Source organism: Thamnophis sirtalis, unplaced genomic scaffold (genome assembly GCF_051295495.1).
Source record: "Thamnophis sirtalis isolate CommonGarterSnake01/CBP01778 unplaced genomic scaffold, rThaSir2_p1.2 scaffold_2, whole genome shotgun sequence".
Taxonomy (NCBI): Eukaryota; Metazoa; Chordata; class Lepidosauria; order Squamata; family Natricidae; genus Thamnophis; species Thamnophis sirtalis.
In genome coordinates, this window is record NW_028261382.1 from 23,297,983 (window position 1) to 23,325,931 (window position 27,949).

A 27,949-nucleotide genomic window follows, 5' to 3' on the forward strand; every position below is an offset into this window, starting at 1 on the left:
GGGTTAGGGTTAGGGATGAATCTGCCTCCCTGGAAGGGAGAAAAGGGAAGCAAGGCTGGTCACTGGAGCCAGGGCAACTCCCCAGCAGCCCCCTCCCCCTCCCCTGTTGCCCCCAGGGGGTCTCAGCAACCTACCTGCCCAGGAGCCGGAGCCTGCCTGCCTCTCTGCCTCGCCAGCCCTGGGAAAGCAGCCCGAGGGGGCCTGCAGGCAGTCAGGGCTGGTTACTCTGAGAGATGCCCTTGGACGGGCATCCCTCGAATTCTGCCCAGGGTCACATCTGCTCAGCCCCAGCCGACAAGGCAGCCAGGTGGCTCTCGTGCAGCTGCTGGGCGACTGTGGGGGAGGGGATTCCAAACCAGGATTTTCACACCTTGACCCAACCCACTTTAGCCGTGTGTTGCGCTAGGAATGGCTTTGGTCTGGAAAAGGGCCCAATGGCTTCTTCTACGAAACACCCTTAAAAGAGAGGCAAATGTTTTGGAAGGCAGCCAGCCAGGTTGGAATCCAATCGTTTCAATAAAGGAGCCATTATTGCGCCTTTCCCAGAGAGTCGCTGGGGGCCGCGGGGTGGATGGCCTGGCTGCAGCCTCTTCCTGGAGGTGCCTGGGGAAAGAGGGAGAGTCCCCACTGGGCTTGGGGTGCCCCCTTCTCTGTGTTCATCAGGGCAGCTCCTCCCCCAAAAGAGCCAGCCCGGTTGGGGCTCCATGTCTTCTCCTTTGGAGCAGCTTCTAGGTGGCTGCTATGGTGAAGGGAGCTCGACAGCCACCGGTAGCCCTCGAGGCTCCTGCAACGCCTAATCCGGCCTTTGCGTGGCTGTTTGTGGCCAAAGTCCGAGAAGGGGACCCTCCCCTCCTCACCAGCATTTGTCTCCTTTCGCTGTGCTTGTACTTTGCTTCGGAGGGTCAAAGGTTTTCTAAGCAAACACCATTACATTAGGCTCTCAATTATTAAAAATCATTTATTTTCCCCAATCATTTCTGCCCCATTTTTCTCCATAACAATAAATACCATCAGAATTCGCCAAAGAGTCACAAGAGTCCAGAGGTTTCAGAGGCAAACTGATCGCAAGGGCCCCGCGGCCACCGGCGCCTGAGAAATCAGGGCAGAAACCGCCACCAGGGGGCGCCTGCCCCTCACGGCCTCCCGGAGCGCCGGAAAGTCCGAATTCGGGGCGCCGACCTTGGCAGGGAGCGCGGCTGCTGAACGGCCGGAGAAACGTCCGGCGGCCGTTTTCTGTCCTCGCCCGGCCGGGCCGGGCCGCTCCACGAAGCGCGATGGACCCGGAGGAGCCGAAACGGGTCTCCAGCGCCCGCAGCCGGGGGAGGCGCCGCCGCTACCCGTGATCCGCTCGGCGCCTGCTCGGAAGCCGTTTGGCCGCGGGGTCCTTCGGCTGGCGGGCGCCGCTAGGTCGGCCCAGAGAGCGCGGCGCTCCGTCCGGCGGGCGCGCGATGCTCTGCTGCTGCTGCCGATGGGGCCGGCCGGCGGCCGCGGGGTTTGGTCCTGCGAGGCGCGGCGAGGGCGCTCAGTCCCGGCCGGGAGCCGCCAGCGGGAAGAAGTCCTCCAGGAAGGAGAGCAGCTCGTCAGGGAGACTCTGCAGGGAGAGACGGGAGCCGGTGAGCCTCCCGCTGCGCCACCACTCGCGGACCCCGCAGGAGGAGCGGCGGCGGCGGCGGCGGCGGCAGAAGAAGGCCGGGCGGGGCGGGCACCTACCTGACAGGCGGGCGACGGAGGCGCAGCGGGCAGCTCCGCCGGGAGGAGCGCGGGGTCGGCTCGGCCGCCTTGTTCGCAGCTGGAGGCGGGAGCGCTGCGCCACCACTCGGGCTCCGGCGGGGCGGGCGGGCGGCTTTCCTGGCCTAGCAGCTGGGAGAGGTGGCCGATGTAGCGGATGGCGAGGCGCAGCGTCTCGATCTTGGTCAGGCTCTGCCCGGCCGGCGCCACCGAGGCGGGCAGGTAGCGGCGCAGCGCGTGCAGGGCCTGGGCCAAGCGCCGCATGCGGAGCTTCTCCCGCTGGCTGGCGCTCTGCCGCTGCCCGCCGCCCAGCCGCGCCCGCCCGCCCGCCCGCCAAGCCCGGGAGGCCGGCAAGGAGCCGCAGGAGTCCGGGGAGGAGGCCGGCGAGGCGCTGCTGGAGCCTGGGCCGTCCTCGGCCGGGCATAGGCAGCAGGAGGGCCGATGAAAAGCGGGGCCGAGGTCCGGAGAGGGGCAGCCGGCGCGGGTGCTGCGGGCCATGGCTGGGGCGCTTGTGAGGGTCGGGCCGCGCGGGGAGCGCTTTATGCCGGACAGGTGTGAAGTTGGCACCTCGGCCGGGCCTTCGCCCTCCAGAGCGGGGAGGGGGGCCGGGCGCTTTCAGCGGCGGTGGGAAAGCGCGGGCGGGCGGGCGGGCGGGCGGGGGGTCCTCGGAGGGGGGGGGCGTCTTTGCTTTGGGAGGCCCGGCATAGGCAGCTGCCCCCGCTTGGCCTGGCCGAGGTGGGTCGCCTGGGAAGCTCTGCGGGTGGCTTGGCCAGGCCGGGAGCGTTGCCCGTAGGGCCCTGGCAGCCCCCTTGCTCTGCTGATCCCAAGGGAAAGGCCACTCTCCAATTCTCAGCTCATGCCGGAAGCTCTCCTGGCCTTTGGCTCCCCCGTCCCACTTCGGGACCCCGGGATCCCCCCATTCCAGCCACCTGGAAAGGGTGTGGATGAAAACTGGATGGGGTTGTGGGAGAATGCCTGATGTTGTCGTGGAATTTGCCCCAGGATTAGCTGGTGTGCTGTTTTCTACATGTATGTTGTAAAAATAGCAAATATGGAGGTCTCTTCCTTGGTGGGTTAGATAAGAGGAACCCTCAACCTTTTACTACCTTCTTACATTCCCAGCTGCTCTGAGCTAGCTGAGCTAGTGGTCAATTGAGAGAGAACTCCATGGCAGGGCATTGGTTGTCCTCTGAGGGATCCCACTGCTGAATGTGTGGGACACCCCACTCTGAAGGGGCCTCACCCCATTGAAAGCTCTGGGATGAAGTGTTGGGCTTATGGGGGGAGCTCTGGGGCTTTGAAGGGGCTGCCATGTTTGAGGGGTGACGATGAGGTGAGCTCCAGCGAGGGTAGGTGGTCTCCGCAGGAGAATCCCAGGAGGACTTGCTGCCCTGGGGAGAGGGGCACAAGGCTTGTGCTCCCTCAGCCCACGGAAGCAGGAACACCCCATGGGCTGCCTGGAGGCTGCTGCCGCCCGCCAGCTTCTCTTCACACCTGGCCTGCCTCATGGACTGCAGACTTGAGATGAGGTCTCCACACCAGGCGCCCAGTGTTTAGACAAGGGTGGGGCTTTTTTGACACCCGACCCAGGGAAATCTGCCCCTCCACACATTTCCCAGCCTTGGGGAAGAGAGGAGGGACAGTGAAATGCAGCCTCTTCTCTTCCTCACAGCTTCTGAAGTTGCCACTGAGGGTCTTCCACCGATGGAGCCCTTCAGGGTATTAAGAGGTGGACCGCAGAGAAGCTGTCCTTCCTGGTTGCAGGCCTGAAACCGCAGGGACAGCAGGGCTGCAAGGGGGCAACCTTGGTGAGAGTGCAGAGGCTGAGAGGCTCCCCTTGCACTCCTGAGGTCTGGAATGTTATTCTTGTTGCCTGTGTTAGGAAGCTAACGGAGAAGAGGAATTCCCAGTGGGATGATGGGGGCAGGAGTCAGAGGGGCCCCTGGCCCCTTCTCTTCTGCCTGGGGAGCAGCTCCTCTTGGTGAATCTGGTGGGACACCAGAGAAAGGCAAGGATCCCTCTCTGAACAGGCAGGCTTGGCAGTGGTGGCCCAGGCCCTCAGCGGAGGAGGCTGGCTGGATTGCAGGCCTGCCTGAAGCACTCAAAGAATTGGAGCAGGGAGTTTGGCCAAGGGAGCTTGACCAGGTCAAAGAAAGGGGCAGAAAACTCTTGGGGAAAGAGGCGAGCCAATGGGGGGCTGCGAGTGAGAGAGATCCAGAAGAGCCAAAGCACCCAGGCCACCTGCAGACCCTGCCGAGGGACCACCAACTGAGTTCAGGCAAACAGGAGAGGGCAGAAGGGATGGAGAAGAGCTGGTGGAGCAGAGGAAGAGGCAGGTGGAGGTGTGTGGCTGTCATGATCCCTGGATCCCCTGGAAAACATTTGTGGGGCTTCCACTGAGTTCCTGGGACGCATTTGTCACATGAGGGACAGAGATGGAAGAGGAAAACTCTTGGTAAAAGAGACGCCAAGTAAGGCAAGATACAAGCTGAAAGGAGAAAGAATTATGAAAAAAAAAACACATTCAGTCCTCATGTTCTTGTCTCTGGTGGGGTCTGTGACTAATCGAAGATGCCCCGCCCAACTTAATGAAAAGAAGGGCTTGTGAAGGTGATGAATTGCGGGAGAATCCAACTATAAAGGCTTGGGAAGGCAGTGTCATGAAGAACCCCCCCTCCCGGCAACTGGCGGGGCAAAGGCTCCTGTGCCTCGGGAGGACGGGGGGCCAGGGAGAGGCCCCTCCCAGAGGGTCTCCATTGAGAAGGGCCTTTCTTCGGTTTCCCACATTGGATTTTTGACTGCTGGGCGAAAGAGAGGGAGGCATGCTGAATCCATCATAGTCCACCTGGCCTGGGGCTGGGGGGCATCTCAGGAGGGGCTGCTCCAGAGAAGCTGATCCCAGAGCATTAGCAGCTCTCAGTGCTGTGTGAATTGCTGCCTGCACACTTCCCAAGGCCGGAGTGATGACAATTAAGGCACGGAGTGGTGAAAGTCACACCTTTGCAAATGGGGCTCTCTTTCCCACTACCCTCGGCTGGGAGCCTTTGACCCCTTGCCCAGCCCTGCTTGGGGTTGCTTCCCATAGCCGGAGGCAGCATCAGACACTTCCAGCTTCCTTGGCCAGCGTGGGACAAGGCTGCTTTGGGTTCTCCCCACCCCCACTGCCAGGCCCCCTTCAGCCTCCAGCTGCAGAGGAGAGGCAGCCTCCACCCACACCAGTGATGCCGGGTGGATCTGCATAAGGTGGCTGCCAGGCCCGGACTCTACTGCTCTCTGCCCATCTGGGCAGCCGAGACCAAGGCTGGCACTCTGCCTCCCTCTGCCCCCCCTTTACTCCCCCTCAGAGCTGCTGGACCTCGTGGGAGCCCCAGACTGCCCGCCAGACACCCGGAAGAGTGAACAGTTGAGCAGCCTCAGGCCTTGTGGGTGGAAGTGGGAGTCTGGCACAAGGAGCCACAGGGCCTCCAGCTGTCCTGCAGAAGCGTGGTGGCCACGGCATTTGCTGGAGAGGCAGAGATGCTCGGGGGCACCTTGCCTGGCCAGGGCCAAAGGATGCTCCTGACTCCCAAGTCCCGTCAGCATCCAGGCTGTTTGGTCCCCTCTGACTCCTGCTCAGACCTAAAGAACCCCTTCTAGAAGAACCTGACGCTGAGGAAGAAGAAGAGCACATGCCACTCCGAAGGCAGCCGGGTCAGAGGTCCAGTAAGACGTTTGCTTTCTCCACCTATGGCATTCCGGCTCCTGCAGCCTTGACCCCTCTGCAGTTCCTGAGCACATGTGGAGAGCTGGCCTTTCTAGGCATGAGAAGAATTGGTATGGATGCCTATGGAGATTCTGGGTCATCCAGGCCATCGTTGTCTCCAGTGCTTTTTTCAAGGAAGGAACCTGGTCCAATTGCCTTTTGAAGAAAGCACCTTTGGGATAAGAATTGGGAGGTGCCTTGGAGGTGGTCCCAGGGCAGGAATCCCACCTACCACTCTGGAGAAATGGTTGCCCAGTATTTTCTTAAAAACCTCCCACAGCACCAGGAGGCAGGTTGTCCATTACTTGGTAGCTTTGACAGCCAGGAAATTTCTCCACAGTTCAGGTTTGGCCCTCCCTCTATAAAGCTTCCACCTCTTGGTTCTTGTCCCCTCGTGGGGAACGTATCCATACTTTCTTCCTGGGGCATCCCTGGGAAACTGCTCTCCTATCTCCCTGTGTTCCTGTAACTACTATTCGTAGCTACCTTCCAGCCTCCTGACCACCGTTGCTGCTCTTCCCTGCCCCCCTCCCAGTTCCTCGGCAACTTTTCTGTATGGGGCAAGCAGAACTGAATAGAGGATTCCACCCCCACCCCCCTTACATTTCTATGTCGCCTCCTGACAAAGCTCACCACGTGCCTTTAAAGCTTCCCCAGAAGTCCTCTTGACCTGGGTGGCATTGAGAAGATTCAGCAGATAAAGCCAATCCTGGAGCTGGCCTACCTGCCACCTGCCGAGGCACCTGCCTTCCTGTTCCAGGCCCTCCCATGGGAGGAAAGGAGGTTGGCTTGCAAAGCTCGCATTGGGCTGTTTTTCTGGTGCCTCAAGATCAAAGGTTGCTCTTGTTTTTTTTTATTGCTTTTTAACTAAAAAAACAGGAGGGGAAAAAGGGTTGTATGAAGTGGTTGTGTTGTGCAGCTGCTTCTGCCAAGGATGGCCATGAGTGCCCCTCCTCACCTGGGGCGGCTGCTTCTCTTCCAGCTGAGCCAAGCACTGGAGAGGGAGCCAACAGAAGCAACCAGATCGCCCTGCCCTGCCCTGCGTGAGCTTGCTTAACAAAGGGGCTGCCGAGTCTGCCGTTTTCTTGGCAAAGTGATGCCGTGACCTTTCAGGGTCTGTGCTTGGAGAGGTGGAGTCCTGAAGAGGCTGTGCCTGTGTGGAAGAAAGATTCAAACAGTACCATAAACATAGCGGCCAGTTCAGCCAGAGGAGCCTTCAGGAGATCAAACTCTGCATCTGCCACAAATTTAGACAAAGAGAATATTCTGTATAAGGACAGGGTCTTCCTTGTGTGTGCATTCTTCAGAGACCATTGGTGGAGTCCAGTTTTCATCCTTCCCCAAGATTATGGCCATTTGGGCCTTCTGCTCAGCCAGCCCTTTCCCAGCGGCTTCTGCAGGTTTGCCTTCTTTTTAGTGACGCAGTTCTGGTGTTGCACTCTTGTGTTCTGGGTGGTGTAACATTATGAAGCAGGTAGACAAAAGGCAGCACTGGGGACCCTCCTGGGCTGCAGCTGGGACCCTGCCCAGTGAGGCGGCTCTGGTGGTCAGGCACTGAGAGCATCAGTGGACAGGAGGAACCAGGCGAGCCCCCTCCCATTTCATGGGTTCAGATGCTGCAATCATCTTCATGTCCCAGTTGGTTAAAGTAGTTCCATGGTCCCAGGTCCCCACCCAGCGGGGGGGGGTGTCCAGCACCTCCACCAGCACATCCCCCCCCCCAGTGTCATCCCAACCTAAATTCTTCCATTCTTTTTCAGCTTGTGAGGGACTGAATGTTCTTTGGAACAAGTTGGAAACAATAAAACAGGAATTGATCATAGAAACTGACTTTCCCAGCCCAGCAGAGCAACTTAGAATCATAGGGCTGGAAGAGGTCTTCTAGTCCATCTCCCTGTTCAAGGTAGGGGCCTTATGCCGATCAAAGGGCTGTCTGGTCTACTGAAAATCTATTTCCTTGATTGTTCTCACTGACAGCATTTTTTTTACTTTTAGGTTGGATCTTTCCTTAACCAGCTTCCTCTCACTTCCTTGTCCTCCCCCCCCCCCGTGCTTTGGAGAATAAGTCAATCAGCTCCTCTCTGTGGCAGGTGGAGAGAACTGGAAGACAGTTATCATGACACCCCCCCAATTCCTTCCCTTTGATCAGTTAGACACACGCAGCTCCCTCGACTGTTCATCATACGATTTAGCCTCATGCCTCCTAATCATCTTTGCTGCTTTCCTTGGTAAGACCACAGTTGGAATATTGCATTCAGTGTTGGTCACCATGGTATTAAAAAAAACACTGAAACTTTTTCTAGAGTGCAGAGAAAAGCAACAAAGATTAGGGGACTGGAGGCTAAAACAGAACGGTTGCAGGAATTGGGTACGTCTGGTGTACTGAAAAGAAGGACTGGGGGTGACAGTATTGTCATATTTGAGGGACTGCCACAAAGAAGTGGGAGCAGTCCCTTAAATTCTCCTTCAAAGTACCTGAGGGCAGGACAAGAAGTAATGGATGGAAGCTAATCAAAAAAACTAACCTAGAACTAAGGAGAAATTTCTTTTCAATGAGAACAATGAATCTTCTGAAGTTGGGGAGGCTCCATCCACTGAAGGTTTTAAAAAAGAGACCACAGCCATTTGTCTGAAGTAGGATCTCCTGCTTGGGCAGGGGGTTGGACTTGTTCTTTTAATTCTTTATGCACTTTCCAAACTCTCGACATTGTTTTTGTATCATGATCAGAAAACTACGCAGTATCCCAAGTGTGGCCTCACTAGTGCAGTATAAAACTGCTACTATCGCTTCTCATGATCTTGACTATCTGTTATCTGTTGATACAGCCTAGTATTGTATTGACTTTTTGGGCAGCTGCAGCACCATGCTGGCTCATATTTATGGGGTGATCTATTAGGATACTAACATTCTTCTGACACATTGTGGAGCAATGTACCTCCTATTCTATACCTATGCATTTGGTTTGTCCTACCTAAGTACAGGACCTTAATGTATCTCACCATTGAACTGCATCTTATATATAGGACTCAGTGTTCAAGTCTGCCAAGTTCCTTCTGGATCCTGATCCAATCTTCTGGAGTGTAATCTGTTCCCGCCATCTTTTTGTCATCTGCAAATCTGATGAGTTCCCCTTCTGTTCCCTCATCTGTCATCTATGAAGATGTTGAAGAGCTAAGACAGAACCTGGACACCCTGCTGCATACTTTCCTCCATGTATATGTAGTTCCATTGAGGGCTAAATGTTGAGTGTGGTTGGTCAGCCAGTTATAAATCCATCTGGTGGTGATGTTGTCTATCCCACATTTTTGTATCTTATTGAGATGTAAGCTACAGTCTACACTGCTACCTTCATCTTGGCCAAGAGGAAAGAGAAGAGGATGCAAGGTGGACAGACTGTTTGGGTGGCAATAACTGGGAGACTTGAAATAACAGGGTTGATTGTCTTAGAGAAAATCTTATGCTATTGTTAGGAATCGAAAAGGACTTGATGACTCATAATTAGTCACTTAATATAAAGTGCTCTCTCGACTCTGAGATTTGGATTTGGAGACTTTGTGTGAAATTAAACATAGTGTCAATCCCACAGCCAGCATTAATCTTCTTCATAAATGTCACAACCCTGGGGTTCTTGGTTAGAACTAGGCATGTTGGGAGGCACAAGAGAAGTGGAAGAATCCACTTTGGATCTTGCAGGTGGGCTCTGGGAAGGTGGGATAGGCAGAATAATGAATGATTGAAGAAATGTGTGTAGAAAGCTTGGTTACTCCATCCATAGGGTTGTTAGGAGAGCTAAAGCTGAGATTCTCCCTTCATTCACTATTCACCAAGAAGAATGATCAAAAGGCATGGCTGATTAAGAAGGACCAAATAGATGAGAATGGAGTAGAACAGAACAGAACAATAGGGCTGGAAAGGACCTTGGAGGTTTTCTAGTCAAAGGCAGGAGTCCTTATATCATCCTGGAGAAATGATCGTCCAATCTTTTCTTGAAAACTCCTACAATAGAACACCCATAACTCCAGATGGCAAGCTCTTCCAGTTGCTCATTGTCCTCTCAGTCAGGAAATTCCTCTTTACTTCTAGGTAGGATCTTTCTTTGTAAGCTTTCATCCATTACTTCTTGTCCTGCCTTCAGGTGCTTTAGAGAATAAGTCAAGGCCTTCTCTGTGACAGCCCCTCAAGTACTGGAAGTGCTATTCTGTCATGCCCAATGCTTCTGTTGGAAAGGCGAGACATATCTCGTTCCCTTAGCCATCCCTAGGGGTCAGCCTCCAGACCCTTTCTTGTCCCATTATCACCTTTGCTCAGTCCAGTGAGGGACTTCTGTTTGGTGGAGATAGCAGGATATGGACCAGGAGGGCCACTGCCTCCTCTCACCCATCTCCAAATCTAGAACAGACCTTCCTCAGCCCCTCCCTGCTGGATCAGCTCCTCTGAATTAGCCATCTGGGTTTCAACTGGCTATTGTTACAGCTCCCCAGATGTTAGTCCTTCCCTTCTTGCTCCCCACCCCTCCTGAAGCTGCTCAACCCATGAATGTGGAGGCTAAAGGCGGCTGTCGAGACGGACGCTCTTGGGTGCCAAGGATGTGTTGCCCAAAGGATGCTGATGCAGGAGTCATGTGCCCAGCCATTGTTAATACCCACTCCAGACATAGAGTGCTGTGTCAAGGGCTGGCATCAAAAAATCTGCCAAGGCTTGGCACCAGGTCACACTACGATATCTTCCCTTTCCCCTTCTCCAGCAGTGATCTGCACATTCCATTCAAGAGACTCTTTAATTTACAGTGTTGGAGTTACAAAATTATAGAAAGGCATTGCCATGGCCGGAGAGAGTCCTCCGCCCTTGGATGTTGCTCCTCTGGTCAGAACCCCCTGTCCGCAGCAGCACCGGCTGGTGCCCCCTACGAGTTCTCTCTGAACCACTGCAGGACAAGTGGCTTGTGGTCTGCAACCCACTTGATGTTGGCCTTTGTTCTCTCCAGAGCCTGCTCAAGCGCCCGGGTGGCGGAGCCGAAGCCCACATCCGCGTTGTCTGTCTTGAACTTCTTCAGCTGTCGGCCAGTCAGAGAGAGAAGAAAGAAGCATGTTTCCCAAGTGTGCTGGATCAGATCAGCACCCCCCCCCCCAAGTGTTCAAAGGGACTCCCCACTGGCACCCTTCCTTCACATCTCTCCCCCATCACATTCTCCCCTCTGCACCAGGATCGGGCAGGAAGAAGGGCTTCTGGGAACAAGCTCAGGAACTCACCCAGCAACCATTTTGAAAAACCCTAGCGAGATAAAGAGCTGCCCAATGCTCCCGTTGCCAGCCAGGGAGGCAGCAGCACCTTTAGGAGATGCCTTTGCCTGGTTCTCTGGCATCCAGTACTTTCCTCACTGGGTAGATACATAAAATGAGGACTTGCTGCTCCTAAAAGGTGGCTGTCGCTCCCCATGAACCCTCCCCAAACCTCAAAAGCCTCACCTGTTCAAGTTCAAGTGGAGATGAAAATCTCTGGGTCACTGACTGGATGAGGCTGGAGAAAGAGAAGGAGCTTCCCCCAAACCTGGGACAGAAGATGGGCGAATGAGTGGCTGGTCTCCCATCACCCAGCCCTTGGGGAGGGGGGGAGAGGGCACACTCACTGCTGGAATAGGGTCCTCCAGTTCACGCGCACAAAATCCCAGGCCAGAGGCTGCCCCACTATATTGCTGGCAATGCTGTTGATGGTGGAGGTGGCGTCCTGGCGGCGGATCAAGGTGGAGTTCAGAGTGTATTGAAGGTACCTGCGAGAGATAAATGGGCAGCTCCAGGAATGTGTGCCCCCTCCCCAAACAGCTGCAGCCCAGGCTTCCCTTTTTTAGGCAATGGCACAATTGTGGCGATGGACGGGGCCACAAAGATCTTCTGATCCAGCCCTCTGCTCAGTGCAGGGAAACCATCCCTGAGTGGTGGCTGTCCAGCCTCTTCTCAAAATCCTCCAGAGGGAAATGCCCACCTCCAAAGGGAGAGGCCACTACTGGGCAGCTGTTCCAAGCAGGAAGCTCTCCTTCCCTTCAAATGCAGCTCTTTACCTGAGATCCCCCACCTGCCCTTGTCTGAGAGCCAGGGGTCGGCTGGGGGATGCCTGAATTGTGCCCCAGGGCTAAAAAGGAATCCTGGTGGTCTCCCCACTTGTCTCCGGCAATCGGGTGAAGCCCGGTGAGCTGCCACCCCCCACCCTGGGCAGAGATCAGCTTACCTGTGAAGGATCCAAGGGGTCTTGCTGCAGGTCAGGGCCGAGCGCAGCTTGTCGGCCTCCGAGATCACCTGGGCCTTCTGAAACATCTCCCAGGCGAAGTCCCAGGCCTCCAGGCCTCCTGTGCTGATGGCGCTGCAGTAGATGGCGGAGCGCAGATTGGGCGGGATCCTGAAAGCGAGACCGTTACTGAGAGGCGCCTCGGGCAGAGAGGGGGGAGGGAGGAGAAACTGGGGCAGGTGCAGGAAGGAGTTTCACTGGGAATGAGGTCCAGCATGTCTAGAGGGCTGTCTGGGGAAAATGGGGTGAGGTTTTGTGAAATGGGCAGGGTGTGTGGATCCCAGCCATTAACCATCCCCAAGATGGCGGCAACCGAGGCTCCCTTTGGCCTAAAAGAACAGATGCCCACTGCCACCAGCAGGGACAGAGGCAGCTGTGCCAGAGGCTAAAAGTGCCCTACTCAGAAAAAGCAGTTTCCTCGACTGGGGTGTGTGTGTCTCCTGACCAAGAAAACTCAGTGGCCGATGCCTTTCAAGATCAGTTTGCCCTTCTTGCAAAGAGGGGGGGGGCTTTGTGCCCATCCCAAATCCACGCCATCCTGGGAATTAAAAAATCTCGTCTCTAGCTCTGCTGTAGCCCAGGTGTGATGCTTTCTTGGTATTGGTATTTAAGTGCCCTTTGATGAATAAATAATTAAATATGAAAGTTGTTAGGCTCTGTCCTCTGAGTGCAGCGTAGGGCTCTCAAATAAATGTTGATGCCGCTTTACATAAAATGGTTGGGCTGCATTCATACGTATATGTAAAAATTAGTAATTTCACAACAATTAAAATTAAAGTCAAAACAGTAACATCATTTTAATTTAATTGTTATTGTTAAATTATAAATAACAATTTTGAATTGTTTTGTTAAGTTAAAGCAATAATATCTTTCCTCCTGTAAAGCAGTAAAATGTTGCATTGCTATGGCTGCAGGTTACTGCTTGGTTGTTGTCCCACACAACTGGATTGTGCTGTACACTGCCTGTACATCCCAACGAGTGTGGAGAAATGCAGCCGCAAGCAAGGTAGCAAGGCGGGTGGGTGGCTGGGTCCTGTGGAGCCCCCAGCAGGGTTTGGGCTCCAGAAACAATGTGAGCTGCTGTGGCTGGAAGATGCCGGCTGCAATGGCCGGAAACAGAGGGAGGGCAGGCAAGGCAGGGATCAGCCAAGGCCAGGACCCCCAACCCCAGGCCTGCCTGGCTTTCTGCCAACTGATAGACGCACGGAGAGCTCTTCGACAGAGAAATGCTGAAGGAAAAGCCACCCATGCTGGGTCCTTCCAGGAAACACCTGGCTGGTTTGGCTGACTACCATCTCCAATGCAAGAAGGCCCAAGAGGACTAGCGTCCTTGAGGGGATACTAGTCAGTAGGGAAGACTGTTAGGGGAACCGAAGGGAGAGGAAAATTGGGTCCCAGAGCTTTGGTTCCTGTGTGGACTGGTGCCTTGGACTTTCCTCAGGAATAGCAAATGGGAACAGATCATGTGAAGAGCGTGGTAGGGATTTCTAAAGGTATCCTGCAAACGGTTCTAACCTAGGGCAGCAGAAGAGGCAAAGGTGGCTACGTAAAAAGACCTGGAAATATACAAAGGCTGGGAAGATGGACGGGGCAAGGGTGGAGGAAGATAAGGGCCAGCACTAGAACCAATGTTGGAGAAACTGAAGCTCAGGACAAGGGGGGCAAAATGTGAGGACAACCAAATGTGTTCTTGTGAATACAGAAATCCCTTGGCTTCCTAGAGTTGGGTCAAGTGGACCTTGGATGGAATGGGCAAAGTCTAGCTGGGCGTTTTGGGGTTCACCCACAAAGCCTCCTTGCCTGAGCTTGGCATCGACGGGGGAGAGATTTCACAGTGGCACCTCCATCCGAGGGTCAGCCTGCTGCTGAATGGAGATGACCCAGGAAGCGAGGGAAGGAAATCCCCTGTGGAAGCCTCCGGGTCCCCCAAGAAGGCCTGTCTGCTTTCACCTGCCCCCACGATCTGGCCATGGGGGTCTCCTACTTCCAGACTGACTACCAATAGAACAAACTTTCCTCAGGCTGGGTGGGAGTGGGGCTGACTCTCCAAACCCCAAAGGTCTTCTGTCCCAGATGTGGAGGGGGGGCTGCTCTCTGGCCGAGGAGAGGAGACATTGGCGGTGGGGGCTATTCAGCCAAGAGGCAAAGCCAAAGGTCTAACGAGGCTAAGCCCGAGAAGTAGGGCGGGGCCTCTGCTCTGGCCCAGCATCCAAAGGGAAAAGGTGGGCAGAGGCACATGCCCCCCCACCGTGGGGCTGCCCCTCTTGGGGAGCCGGGCAAGACCAGGGAGTTAAGAGGGCTTAAAGGCCGCTTACTCTCCCACACTGAGCAGGAGGGACTGGAGAAAGGACGGCCTGCCCAGAAAGCAGCTCCACTCCCCCCCCTCTGGGCTTCCCATGCTCACCCCCCCCCCGGGGCCAGCCACTCTCTCACCTGTTGATGCTGGGGTTGGCTTTCCAGTCCTTAAACCAGGAGGAGGCCAGCTCATTGCACTTAGGGACGCCATAGGAGCAGGCAGTGCGGATGGCCAGGATCTGGTTATACCTGGATGAGGGGAGAAGACAGGGATCTGAATTCAGGGGCAGTGACCCTCTCCCCCCTTTCTCTTGCCATGCACAGACAAGCCCCCTCCCCCTTCCTCCTCATCCATGGAGACTCACTGGTCCATCAAGCCCTCTGGGATTTGGGTCCAGTTGCGAGTGAGGTTCTGGAAGTGGTCAAACAAGGGAATGATCTGCTTCCGGATGTATTTCTGAACAGGGAGAGAAAGGCCTGAGTAGGGACAGTGGGAGAGCAGCCCTTTCGCCCCCACCCAGGATCTCCTCTGTTGGAAGGACGGGCCGAGACTGGCTGGAGCTCAAACCTCCATCGGCTCGTAGACTTCGCTGCGGTCAAACATGAGGCGGAAGTAGTCCAGGTTGTTCAGGGCCGTGTCCCAAGGCAGGTACTCCCTCTCCTGGGCCAGGTAGCGGGTGGTGTTCAGGGCCAGGTCGCTGCCCACATGCTTGGCTCTGAAAGAGCAGCAGAGGGGCTGGCTATGGGGCTGGCCTCTGCTCTGCCTCAAGGCTTAGCCCAGAAGAGGCGCCCCTGGGTGGGTGCAGTAGCCTCCCACCGAGAGGGCCCCTGGGACTCCTGTCCTGGAAAGCCCCCCTGTCAGATGGGAACAGTTCAGCCTAGCGGGATCTCCTAGGCAGAGGGAGGATTGTAATTCTGCTCCCCAGCAGCAGGGGGAGATAAAGGGAGTCTCACCTGGCCAGGTTGAAAGCATCATCGATGATCTGAGCACGATTTAGAATGGGGATCATCTGCAAAAGAACAGAGCAGTCAGAGAAACTGAATCGAGAGTAGCAAAACCAGGCGGTGGGCAAGAGGAGAATCCCGGAAGCTCACATCCTGCCTGGAGGCCGTTGCCAGCTGCAGCTGTGTCGGCAGAGGGCTCCCTCTACTGAGAGAGTGTTGGAGGGAGAGCCTCTCATCCACAAATGGAGAACGAGAGCCAAAGCATCCGAAAGGCTCTTCTGGAGAAGCTGGCTGGGGGTGTTTGGGAGGCACATAGGAAGGGCAAACGGATGCTGTGGGACCCAGGAGGAGGAATGGCTCCGGGGGTGGGGTGGGGAAAGGAAGCGGCTCCCTGCTTTCCCACTTCCTCTCTCTTGGAGGTCTTCCCCGACCCTGGAGGCAGCAGGAGCGGCTACTTCAGCATAGCCATTTCTGGGACAGCCTTTGATAGCCTACCTGAAGGTCTTCATTCAGCTGATTCATGAGCCTCTCCCAGTTTTCCAAATCGTAGTTTACCCGGAAATAGCCCGTGACATTAACATTGAGAAGCAGCCACTTGGCAGGGTCAGCAGAAGTCGAAAAGTTGGCATTTTCAGCTGCAAAAGAGGAAGAGAAGTTGTCCCTCTCTACTGCAAGAGCCGCCCTGCTCCTCTTCAGGGGCGACAGGGAAATCTTAGACATTTTGAATGGTTTCAAACATACAACACTGATGACTTGTGCCAAATTCCATTTTGAAGATCAGGAGGAGAAGAGGAGGAGGAGCCACCAGGTTCCCTCCCCCCCCCAGCAACAAGGGAGGCCATCTCCTCGCTACCGACTGGCAGCAGATCAAGCCAGGGCAGGCTAGGTGGGCACAACCTTCACCATCTTGGCCAGCTAGCAGAAGCTGCCTGGACAGCCTTAAGCCAACTCCATCCAATCTCCTAACCCTCTAAGCACAATCTTGCAACTCTGTGGAACAACCAAGGCAGTAGAAATGAATCATACCTGAAATATTTCTGAGCCAGTACATCTCTGCCTCCTTTCCTTTGCTCAGCCAGGAGACCGGAACAATCCAGTTGTAACTGCAGGAAACAGGTTGTCAGTTAAGCAGCTTCTATCCTCTCTTGTTCTTCCCCTTGCCTCAACCTGGTCCTCTTCATTCTTGGACTGGATAAGCCTCGTCTCCCCAACAGCAGGATGTGGCCCCCATAGCCCCGGGGATGTCCTCCCCCTCTCTGCCTCTGGACAAGGCTCTTTCCATGCAGAGATCTGACCTCCCCACAGAGGCTCAAAGCTCCTGACTTACTTGAACGGTGAGGGTCGCTCAACTGGACTTTCTGGGTCCAGCAGAAAATGTTTCTGGGTGATGGTGCCTGTAGTGGTATTAACTGTGAGAACCGGGAAGCCCATCTGCAAGGTCCAGCGGTCCATGATAGCCTTGACAGAGTCTGGGAGACTCATGTTCTTCTTGTACACCACCTGTCCCAGAAGCATCAAAGATACTCAACTTGAGAAGGTGGCTCTTGGCTCTGGTATTCCCAAATGCCTAGTCTCAAGATTTGGACTTCGTGGCAGGAATTGCATGCCAGGCAATTGATTGAGGCCAACTGCCTTTGAAATATAGCTCCTCTCTCTTATCCACGGACCTGTCTCTTCCTTGGCTGGGCTGGTGGTTGGCAACATGGGCACGGGCCCACAGAAGGAAAGATGAGATGGTTCCCACTGGAGTTGGGCAGACACAACAGCCTGCAACTTCAGAGGAACAATTTGAGTAAGATGGAGTACCAAAGGTTGAGAACCAAGGCAGTTGAACTTCCCACTCATCACATGCTTGGGACCTGGTGTTCCTGTTACTTTTAGCATGAACTTTGCACTGTAGCCTTCAAAAGAAAGCATTGTAAGGCAGTAGGACCAAGAAGACAGCCAGATGCCTTCACAGCTGTCTTGGCTTCCTGGTGAGTTTGGATTTGGGGATGGGTTGCTAAGAGTGGGCATGCAGGAGCTCTGAAGGAAGAGAGAGTGGCTTTAGATAGGGAAATGTCAGATGGACTTCCAACCAGAGGACACAGGAGGACACCCTCAAGGGGGGGGAGGTTGCTGGAATTGACCTTTCACACGTATGGAAAGGAGGGCTGGGGGAGGCAAGAGGCCACTCGGGACATTGCTGGTAGCCATAGCTGTCTCCATCAGGTCCCTAGAGGCAGAGGCTGAGGGGTTGGTTGGCCTGGTTGGGCGCTTGGGGGAGAGGATTCATTTCTAAAGCTGCTCATGGCATCACAAAGGAGGATCACATCGGCTAGAAAGACGTCCTTCCATCTCTGGGATTCAGAAATTCTATGGAAGCAGCTAGAACAGGCTGCAAAACCTACCATCTGCAGTTGTTCCCAGAGGTCATCACAGACCGTGTTTCCATATTGGTAGGTCTCAAAGTAGGACTGTGGAGAGAGGAGAGCCAGGTGAGCACAATTCCCAGACTCAGCAAAGCTCCAGGTGCCTTTTGCATGGGTGTGTGGGTGTGGGTGGGTGTGCATGTGCGCACATTGATGGCAATTCCCTCGGCAGCTGCTGATTTCCCTCTGCCACATTCAAGACTGGGAGGGGCAAGGAGGAGCCCAGCCAGAAGCCACCACAGGGCCCCACCCAGATCTTGGGGCTAAGTTATCTAGTAGACGGAAGGTCAGCAGCCCCAGAACCTGAGGGCACGAAGATGGAGGAAAATGTCAGCTTGGAGAGGGGCACAGAGGTGTCGTATCCCTACAAGTCACCACTCAAAACCCCCAGTAAAATGAGTAAGATTTTACACAAGTTGGAGCTGCTGCTGGCCCAGGGACAAAGCCGCCTGCCTGTCTCCAGGGGTCAGAGGGACACGGGAAAGGCTGTTTGCTCATCCCACCAAAGGGCCTTTTGGTTTCCGTTGGTTGTTCACCAGCGTGGCAAACTGAGGTTGTTCTGAGCCTGGCCTTTCCCCAAGGGGCTGCCTGGATCTGTGTGAGATCTGCTCTTTTACACACGCATCTCTCCCCCCGACCCTGCAAACTACACAGCAGAGGTGGCCTTCAGCAGGTTCTGAGCAGTTCTGGAGAATCCATAGCAGAAATTTTGAGTAGTTCAAAGAACCGGCAAATACCATCTCTGGCTGGCCCCGCCCCCATCTATTCTCTGCCTCCCGAGTCCCAGCTGATCAGGAGGAAATGGGGATCTTGCAGTTTCTTTCCCCTGCCATGTCCACCAAGCCACGCCCACCAAGCCACGCCCAGAGAACCGGTAGTAAAAAAAATTGAATCCCACCCCTGCGGCACAGCCGTACATACGTCCTGGGGTGTATATGTGTGTGTCACATTTTTAGCTTGTGCCCCAGTCAGGGAGGTGAGGTGAAGGCAGCCCCTTACCTGCAGCCCTTCTCCGAACACGGACTCGGTGAGGAATTCGGACAGCATTCGGATCACAGACGCCCCCTGCAGGCAGAAAAGAAGCTGCAATGAGGCAAGCACAGCCCCCTCCCTCTTCCTACTCCCCCCTCTTTTGTTCCTCCAGAGGAGGATCTTGCACAAGAGGGCCGTGCAGGGAGGGCATGGACCAGACCTGGTCCCAGACTTATTGTGGGCAGCCCTGGGGATCGTCTGAGGAAGAATACAGCAAATCCCTCTTTAGTTCTCCAAAGCCCACATTACACAGCTGTGAGGAGGCTCAGTAAACAGATACTGAATTCACAGACTAACAGAAGGGACCTTGGAGGTCTTCTAGTCCAGCCCCCTGCTCAAACAGGAGAACTTGATACCATTCTGGATAAATGGCTGTCCAGTCTCTTTTTAAAAACCTCCAGTGATGGAGCACCCACAATTTCTGGAGGAAGATTAATTGTTCTCACTGACAGGAAATTCCTCCTTAGTTCTAGGTTGGATCTTCCTTAGTAAGTTTCCATTCAGTACTTCTTGTCCTTCAGTCCGTCAAATATGGGAAGATTGCTATCAATGTGCTCTTTAGCCCTTCTCTTTTTTAGACTAGATATGCCCAGTTTTTGCAACCATTCATCGCACATTTTAGCCTTCAGCCCACTAGTCGTCTTTGTTGCTCTTCTCTGCACTGTTTCTAGAATCTCAAGATCTTTTTTGTATCGTGGGTGACCAAAAGTGGATGCAATATTACCAGTGTGGTCTTCCCAAGGCATTATGAAGTGGTACTGAAACATTGAATGATCTTGATTCAATGCAGCCTGGACTGTGTTGGCTTTTTTGGCAGCTGCAGCACACTGCTGGCTCATATTTAAATGGTTGTCCTAGGACTCCAATATCCCTTTCACAGTTACTGCTGTTAAGCCAGATGCCACCTATTCTGTAGTTGTGCAAGTGTGTTTGTGTAAGTAAGTGTAAAATCTTATCACTGAATAGCATTTTGTTTTATAGGGCCCAAGGTTCAAGTCTGTCAAGATCCTTCTAAAGTGTTAGCTATTCCCCCAGGCTTGGTATGGCCTGCAAATTTGATGAATTCCTCTTCTAACCCCCCATCTAAATCATTTATGAAGATATTGATGAGAACAGGGTCCAAGGCAGAGCCTTGAGGTACCCCACTGTATGCTTCCCTCCATGTAGATGCAGTCCCTACATGCTGAGTGTGGTTGATCAGGCAATTGAAAATGGCTCTGGTGGTGATCCACCTCTGAATCCACCCATTCCAGACAAGAGAAGGGACTTTCAAAAGAAGGTGCGGGAAAGATAGAAGTTCTCCTTCTCTTCTGTCCTTTTCAACATCCCACATTTTTCTAGCTTACAAAGAAGTAGGTTGCGGTCTATTTTCTCAAGTGCCTTACTGAAATCCAAGTACACTATGTCTGCAGCATTTCACTGGTCCACTAATTTAGTCACTTTGTCAAAAAATGAGATAAGGTTTCTTTGGCATGATCTGTTTTGACAAATCCCTGTTGGCTCTTGGTTATAACTTTACTTTTAGGTGTTTCTAGAAAGCTGCATTGCCTTTCAAAAGATGGGCCACTTTCATTATATTTCTTGATACAAGCTTACTTTTACCAGCACTCCTGGGCCATTCCAATTTGGGCCATTTGGAAAATAAATGGATCCTGAATAAGAATCCTGAACTTGTAGAGCAAAACATGAACTCTTCTGGGATGGGCTTTTATGTCAAAGCCTTCAAGGGCTCTGCTCCTGCTTGAAGGGTTCAAGCAACCTTGGAGCAAGGAGGGAGGGGCAGTGCTCCTACTGGTACAACCTGTCCAAGGTTGATCAGTTTCTTTATTTTGATTTTAAATGCCAGTCCCCCTCCCAACCTGCCCCCCCCCTCTCTCTCACACACACACACTTTTACTTGGCCCTGCATTTTAGCTTTTCTCCACCTGGTGGGACGCATCTGCAGGTTGAAGACAGTTCACTCTTCTTGCTGTGGGATGGATTTTCCTGCTCCTGGCATTTGCATGCATTTGCCCAGAATCCCCTCTGGGGTGAAGGCAGCCCAGCAAAGCCGATAACAAATCCCTCCTGCTCTCAAAGTCAGGCAAGGTTTCACCAAGCCCCCTCCTCACCTTACTGTAGGAAATGGCGTCAAAGACTTCACTGATCTGAGCTGGAGTGTTGATTTCATCTGCAGGGCTGGAGAGGGGGTGTGAGGAAGCCAGGGCATCGATGGCCATCACACGGTAGACATCGTTTGGTACAATCAGGTCTTTCTGAAAAAGAAAGCCTTAAACTCAGATCTGGCCCCTAGTCCTCCTTCCACCCAAGGCCACAGTGGGCAGCAACCTTATTGACACCCGTGGGCCTAGAGTTGGAAGGGCAGGAGGTGGAAGTTCTCCTAGATCTACCACAGGGACCTCGGATCCAGCAGGAATCTGTGAAGCCTTCCTAGCAGGATCATCTTTGTCCCAGGAGAAGTCCTTTCTCTCCAGAACCAGGAAAGGCACATCTAGAGGAGTTTTCTCAGCCTTTCAGAGACTTGGGTTGGATGCACCAAACACCCTCAGCCGTGTCAGTTAAAGACCTAGTGCTGCCTTCAGACAACCTGCTTACCCTGGGAGAAGAGAAGAGCTAACCAGTGCATGAATTTGGCTAGTTTGTGATTTAGTGGACTCTATTAAACCAGGAAACGGGTTAAATGAGTGGATTCAGGAATTATGTTACCCGTTGCATGTAAACTCTGCTTTGTGAAAGGACTGCTGCCCAGGAATCTTGGCAGTGGATGAAGTGGGCAACCATTGCAGCCTCCGGATTCTTCCTACATCTGGATTCCCTTTCCAGGACTGGCTGTTTTTCTGCTGCTCGGCTCAGCCTTCCTCCTGACAATTCGGCCTCCCACAGATGCGCCACTTGATTTGCCTCATTCAGAACGCGGTCAGCTCTTGGCTCCAGATTCTGCTGGGCTCTTCCCAGAGCTACTGGGGCAGCCGGACTCCAAGCACAGCTACCCACTTAGCCAACCCGGAACTCGCCCTGGCCAACTCTCTCTTCTGCAGGGGCTGGGGGTATCCCACCCTCCACTGGCACCTTTGGGCTGGTCGAGACCAGGAGAAACTTGGTGGTTAGTGTGAGTTTGGGAAAAGCCGCTCTCCTATTGTACTGCACTGCTCCAGCCTTGGCCAATCAGGGCTGCCTTCCCATCCCCATCCAGCACCCCACCCTACTTACAATATTCCATGTGGGCTCAGCTTCATTTGCACCCAAATATTCCACGTAGGATGCAAAGCCCTCGTTGAGCCACAGCTCATTCCACCATTCCAGGGTTACCAGGTTTCCAAACCACTGTTGGGAGGAAGGAGGTTAGTCCCGTAAACACTTTTTCTAGGTATGTGAGGGGATAGCATGAGGGTGCCAGGGGTTTAGCCAGAGTGGATTACGCAGAGGATCTCTTGCATGCCCTCCACGTTGGTAGGGATTCAGGGCTCCAGAAGTGCAATCTAGAACATACCTGGTGGGCAACTTCATGAGCAATCACTGTCACAATCCGTTCCTTGTTGCCAATGGAAGAGAATTCGGGGTCAAAGAGTAGCGCACTCTCACGGTATGTGATAAGCCCCCAATTCTCCATGGCTCCAGCGTTGAAATCCGGAAGGGCGACTTGGTCTGGGAAGAGAAGTGCCTCCTGTTAACTGAACCAACCCCCCCCCCCCAGGACTCCCTGTCCAACCTTGAGCCGCCCTCGCTGATCTAAGCATCTTTTCCCCCACTCAAAGCATCTACCGCTCTGGCAGGGGCAGCGGGGAGCTCACTGTGCTAAGCTGCCAAGAGTGATCCAGGCTCCCTGTGAATGCTGAGTGCAAGAATTGGGGGGAGATGAAGCAGATGGGGAGGGTCAGGCCCACAGGACACCCCTCATGACTGAAGGCTACACAGGTCTCCCCACCCCACCCCCGCCCAGAGTCCAGGCTCCCATCTGTGACTCAGCCCTACCTACCTAATCTCTTCAGGGGATAAGGCACGTGGTACTTCTTTTCGAAGAAGCTGAGAATGGGCCAGGTGGCATTGAGGGCGTAGTCCCCCTGGCCCTCCCGGATCGACTTGGGACGGCCCCAGATGTTGAGCTGAAAGAGGAGCCAAGAGCGCTCAGGCAAGGGCCCCCTCCCAGGCAGGGCAACCCAGAGGAGGCCCCTGGGATGGGCAGTGGGTCCCCCGAGAGAGCAGGCCTACCTGGGTGTTATTGGGCACAGCAGAGACATTCTCAAACTCGCTGACAATAAAAGCAAGCAAGTAGGTAGACATCTTGAGTGTGGGTTCAAATTCAGTCCGCATCCAGATTTCTCCATCTGACATTACTTTCTCTGTCTCTGGAAGAGGAGGCCGAGAAGGAAGGGGTGAGCTTGGCCCCCTTGCCTGACCCTCCTCCCCAGGTGAGAGGGTTCTCTCTCCCCAAGCACAAGTTCCCGAAGGAGGGCACCCTTCCCTTTTGGCCCTTTGGCCTGGCCATCCTTTTGGGCAGAAGGCCCCCGACCCCTTTTCACTCCCTCGCAGAGCCAACTGACAGGCTGGGGAGCTCGGGGGGTGTGTGTGTTTTACATGCCCTGAGTAAAAGCAGAGGAATCCTCCCCTTTGGAGGCAGAAGGGGGATTTTCCCTGCCACTAAATGCAGCCAAAACATTGCATTGCTGCCATTGTTGCACAATGTGTCCCATGGGGAGGGGAGGGGGCAGCTTTGAGCCGAAGGAGCCTTGAAAGGTTGTGGGTGTCTTCTGCTCTTTCTGACTCACAGCCATCAGGGAGCAAATTGCCTATTTAAAGTGACAGTCATCACAAATATGGGTGCCCCCTCCCTCCTCTCAGACCCCTCCCTTTCCCCCCCGCTTGTTTTTGCCTTGGGAAACACAAGTGGGTGGATGCATCTCCCACCAGACTCATTTCAGCCCGAGGAGTCCCGCCCCCCCCCCAACATCTTCCGTGGCAGCAGCAGCAGCCTTTGCCGCCACCCAGCTACTGCTAAAGCCTGGCCTTAAGGAGTCCCTCCCCATTTCTAGTGGCCCCAAAATCATTTTTCCACACCCTCGGACAGCCCCCTAAAGGACCTTTGTCCTGCTGAGTCAGTCACCTGGCACCACCTCCCCAGCCCCATTCCTGCCCCCCCCCCCCGCTTGTCTCCGGTTCAGCCTCCGGTTTCCACAGAGGGAAGTCTTGCCAGCCTCTTAGACGAGCCCAAGCGCGAGAGCAGTGCAAGTCCTCTTCACTGCCCACTGCCCTTCTTCTGCCCTCCCACTCCCCACGCCAGGCACTTACTGTTAACAGGCATGTTGGAGAGGGCCGTATAGGCAGGCGGGTGAAGCAGCGTGATGGTGAAGACGGCCTTCATGGCTGGCTCATCAAAGCAAGGAAAAGCCTTGCGGGCATCAGCAGCCTGCATCTGGGTTGTAGCCACCAGCCTGGAGAAAGACAGATACCAGATGGTCAGTCAGGATGCCCAGGACCCTTTCTATCAACCGGGCCTGCTCTTCCTGCTCCATCTGGGACTCTCAAGGGGTCGCAGATACAACCCCAGGATAAGGTCCGTTTGCGGAGCAGACTTCCCAGTCCAGGTGTGGGACAGGCATGGTGGCATCTAGGAGGATTTGCTGCTTCTGCTCCACCCACAGGTTCTCCCTTTGGCTCATTACTATTTCTCAGAGGTAACATTTCCTGACACACAAGCGGGGGAGGGACTCAGTTCGCGGTGGGTCTGCTGCTCCCAGGGCATCAGCTTCTTCCTAGGAAGGTGCAGCTGGGCCTCCAATCCCGCTCCCAGCCCAAGGCCCGAAAATTGCCACGGCTGCCATGTTACAAAACCCACTAATGGAAGAGATCTCTGTGGGTCCTCTTCCTGTCCCCATGATTCCCCCCCCCCACCTCTGTCCTTTCCACCTACTTGTCTACTCCATCTTCTGTATATACGCTGCGGTAGAAGCCAGCCAGATCATCTGCCAGTTCCCCAGTGAACTCAGCATGCAGCTGATAGGTCTCATTCTGCAGGAGCTTCTCCTTGAGTTTCACCACCAGGTACTCTGTCTTCTCCACTAGCCAAGTTCTTTCAATGGGAGGTGCGGCAACATTAACTCCTCTCAGGGATGCAAGGAATGTCTCCTGCAGAGTGTAATTCAGCTTTTTGCTGTGGATGAGTATGAGGTCCGTAGGCTGCTTGCACTGGAACTCCACTGTGCTCTTGCCTTTGAAAATGTAGAAGTTTGGTCTGAGCTCTGTCAGAAAAGGCTGCAGAGAGACAGTGTAAAACGTGGGCATCAAAGTTTTGGGCAACCGCATGTGGTCCCAAGGCTCCAAAGGCTTGGTTGGGATAGTGCTGTTGGCGCCAGCCGTGGTAGCTTGGATGGTGCTGGTCGTGGTACCTCTAGGGGTGCTGGCCGTTGTACCTCTGGTGGTGCTGGTCATGGTAGCTTGGAGAGTGCTGGTTACAGTAGTGCCAGCCGTGAGGGTGGTGCTTGGGCCCTGGTTGCCGAGCGCATTGTCTGCCCGCTGCTTCTCCTGGGTGTAGACAACCGAGAGGGCAATGATGGTGGCCACAGCCCCCAGGCCAAGGACAATGCCTACAATCCCCAAAGACTTGCTGATGAAGAATCCTTTGGCCATGGCTGAGGAGAGGCCAAAGAGGAACTCGCACACAAAGGGATCTGCTTAGATGCTGTTGGTCCTTTATATATGTATGGCCTCTGGGGAATTATTAGTGTGATTGATGAAACATGTCAATGATTAAGCCGAGAATGGTGGGCAAAGGTCACTTCTGCTCTGGGGCCATCTTCTCTTATCTTGGGAGAGAGTTAATGGAGAACTGGATGCACCTCGATTTGGTTCCTGTGGAGATAATCAACCCCAGTTTCAAAGGACTCTCAGGGCAACATGGCCAGCTGCCTCCCACCTGCAGTTGCTTTTGGCCAAGTCCCCCGAGGGGCAGGCTGGGGATTCAGGAGGAACTGCTGGCCCTGCGAGTACAGGGTGGACTGGAGATCCAAGCCCAGCTGGTGCACCCACTACTAGGTGTAGAAGGCAGATCTGGAATTTTCCTCGCCAGCCCCTGGAGGTCCTCCAAGACCTTTTTGTCCCCTTTCTCATTATCATTTTCATTTGTTTAAAAAGTATAGGGCCTTTTCTTAAAATATTGTATTAATGTTAATAAATCAATGGTTTTCAACCTTTCCTTCACCACGGACACCCTTTAAATATCTTTTGCGGCCACGGATCATGGTCATGGGCCCCTAAGACTTAAGTTTTAAATCATTACATTTCTTCAAGCCTTTGTGGACCCCCTAGGATGACATTGTGGACCACAGACTGCAAGTCGTGAACCCCTGGTTTACATGATTCAATAAATAAATACAGCACTTAACACTAGCAGACTTATATACCATTTTACAGTGCTTCGCAGCCCTCTCTAAGCAGCTTACAGAGTCAGCCTCTTGCCCCCTGCAATCTGGGTCTTCATTTTACTAACGTCGGAAGGATGGAAGGCTGAGTCAACCTTGAGCCCCATCAGGATCAAACTCCTGGCAAAGGGCAGTCAGCCTGCAGTATTGCATTCTAACCACTGCGCCACCATGGCTCATTCTATGAATACATAATTTTTAAAAATATTGCAAATATCAATAAATATAACCCCTACAAACAAAAGCTCTTTTGGGGTCTTCCATAATTTTTAAAAGTGAGACATGGTTCTCCCAAGCAGAACATTTAAGAAATATTGTCCTAGGCGAACATCTCAGCTGGAAACTTAGAAACAATTAGCATTTTCTGTTCCAACCTTTAAAGGTGAGATTTTCCACCTGCTCATACACAGAGTGTGTACAAGTGCCAAATCCGGTATGGGTTGGAAGCTGGAGAACATGATTCGGTTCAGTCCAGGCCAGACAGTCTCTGGGTCTGGACTTCAGGAAGGAAATCTTCTGCTAGCTGGCTTATTCCATTGTTTTCCATCAGCCAAATGGCATCCAGCAGCTGCCTTTACCTTCCCGGGGGTTTTTCCCCCTGGTGAGCTGAGGTGCCCTCCACCCTCGTTGCCAACTGATTATGCAGCCAGAATTGTCTCTGGCTACAGACGCTGCCAAAGGATGCAGAATGTAGTCAGAAAATCAGGTTGAGCTGCAGGAAAATACCTGCCCATCATAGCACAGCAGCAGGAACTGGTGTAGGACTCTCGTCCCTCTAGCAACTCTCCCTATTCGGTCATCATCCATTTCTTTAGAACATTTATAGGGCTGCTCAACTCACAACGATTCCAGCTGGCTTACCAACATAAAAGCCCACACAGAAAACCCAAGAACCCCTCTTCCCAGTGATAACAATCAAGCAAGACCCTTGATGGCCTCTACATCACCCTGGTCCTTTTGCCAAAAGCACTAAAACCTGGTTCAATGAACGTGGGATTACTGTGCTTGATTGGCATCTCCATTCTTCCTCCATACTCTGGGTCTTTGGTTTCCAAATGAGATGCAAAAGTTGCTCTCATCAGAAAAGAGGACTTTGGACCACTGAGCAACAGGACTTTGGACCACTGTGCTTCATTAAGACCAGGGTCAACGGAGCTGTCTACCAGGAGATTTTGGAGCACTTCATGCTTCATGCACCTTCTGCAGACGAGCTTTATGGGGATGCTGACTTCATTTTCCAGCTGCCCACACTGCCAAAAGCACCAAAACCTGGTTCAATGACTGTGGAATTACTGTGCTTGATTGGCCAGCAAACTCGCCTGACCTGAACCCCATAGAGAATCTATGGGGCATTGCCAAAAGAAAGATGAGAGACATGAGAATGAATAATGAAGAAGAGCTGAAGGCTGCTATTGAAGCATCCTGGTCTTCCATAACACCTCAGCAGTGCCACAGGCTGATAGCTTCCATGCCACGCCGCATTAAGGCAGTAATTTCTGCAAAAGGGACCCAAACCAAGTACTGAGTACATATGCATGCTTATATACTTTTCAGAGGTCCGATATTGTTCTATGTACAATGCTTGTTTTATTGATTGAATGTAATATTCTAATTTTCTGAGATGGTGGATTTGGAGTTTTCGTGAGCTGTACACCATAATCATCACAATTATGACAAATCATGGCTTGAACTATCTTCCTTTACATGTAATGAGTCTTATCTCATATATTAGTTTCACCTTTTAAGTTGCATTACTGAAATAAATGAACTTTTGCACGATATTCTAATTTTCCAGTTTCACTTGTACATTCTGGAATCTCAGTTCCTTTGTAAGCTGTCTGTTTAACTGCATTGACTTATTTAGATGCCTCCTGGTTTTCTTCCCCACTGGACTGCATTCTCTGTAACACATCTTTTCAGAAATCCCAGCTAACTAAAACATCTTTGCCTTTAAAGATTTATTCCCACTTGAACACAACCATCTGAATACATCTTATTACATCGTTTTGTTGTATTTTCACTTGTGCATCATTTTATTGTTATTTCACTATTGCATTCTACTATATTGTTTCAAACTTAAACTGTTTCAAGAAACAATAAA

General features: G+C 53.2%; 1 protein-coding gene across 2 annotated transcripts in view; it reads right to left on the minus strand.

Annotated features, from left to right (window-relative positions):
* Positions 1-10,234: 10,234 nt before the first annotated feature.
* The window catches only part of ANPEP (alanyl aminopeptidase, membrane), a 41,134-nt gene continuing 23,419 nt past the window's right edge, over positions 10,235-27,949 (minus strand). For both annotated transcript variants that reach the window (XM_014053777.2, XM_087704421.1), the window contains exons 2-21: positions 24,342-25,279; positions 23,720-23,862; positions 22,643-22,779; positions 22,410-22,536; positions 21,924-22,078; positions 21,644-21,757; positions 20,545-20,688; positions 18,401-18,466; positions 17,381-17,446; positions 16,318-16,490; positions 16,017-16,093; positions 15,486-15,625; positions 15,000-15,055; positions 14,614-14,761; positions 14,411-14,502; positions 14,184-14,294; positions 11,694-11,861; positions 11,098-11,238; positions 10,937-11,018; positions 10,235-10,524 (exon numbers count right to left, since the gene is read on the minus strand). In XM_014053777.2, the coding sequence (XP_013909252.2) occupies positions 10,375-10,524; positions 10,937-11,018; positions 11,098-11,238; positions 11,694-11,861; positions 14,184-14,294; positions 14,411-14,502; positions 14,614-14,761; positions 15,000-15,055; positions 15,486-15,625; positions 16,017-16,093; positions 16,318-16,490; positions 17,381-17,446; positions 18,401-18,466; positions 20,545-20,688; positions 21,644-21,757; positions 21,924-22,078; positions 22,410-22,536; positions 22,643-22,779; positions 23,720-23,862; positions 24,342-25,057 (3,006 nt within the window). In that variant the 5' untranslated portion in view covers positions 25,058-25,279 and the 3' untranslated portion in view covers positions 10,235-10,374. The remainder of the gene's footprint in view (positions 10,525-10,936; positions 11,019-11,097; positions 11,239-11,693; positions 11,862-14,183; positions 14,295-14,410; positions 14,503-14,613; positions 14,762-14,999; positions 15,056-15,485; positions 15,626-16,016; positions 16,094-16,317; positions 16,491-17,380; positions 17,447-18,400; positions 18,467-20,544; positions 20,689-21,643; positions 21,758-21,923; positions 22,079-22,409; positions 22,537-22,642; positions 22,780-23,719; positions 23,863-24,341; positions 25,280-27,949) is intronic.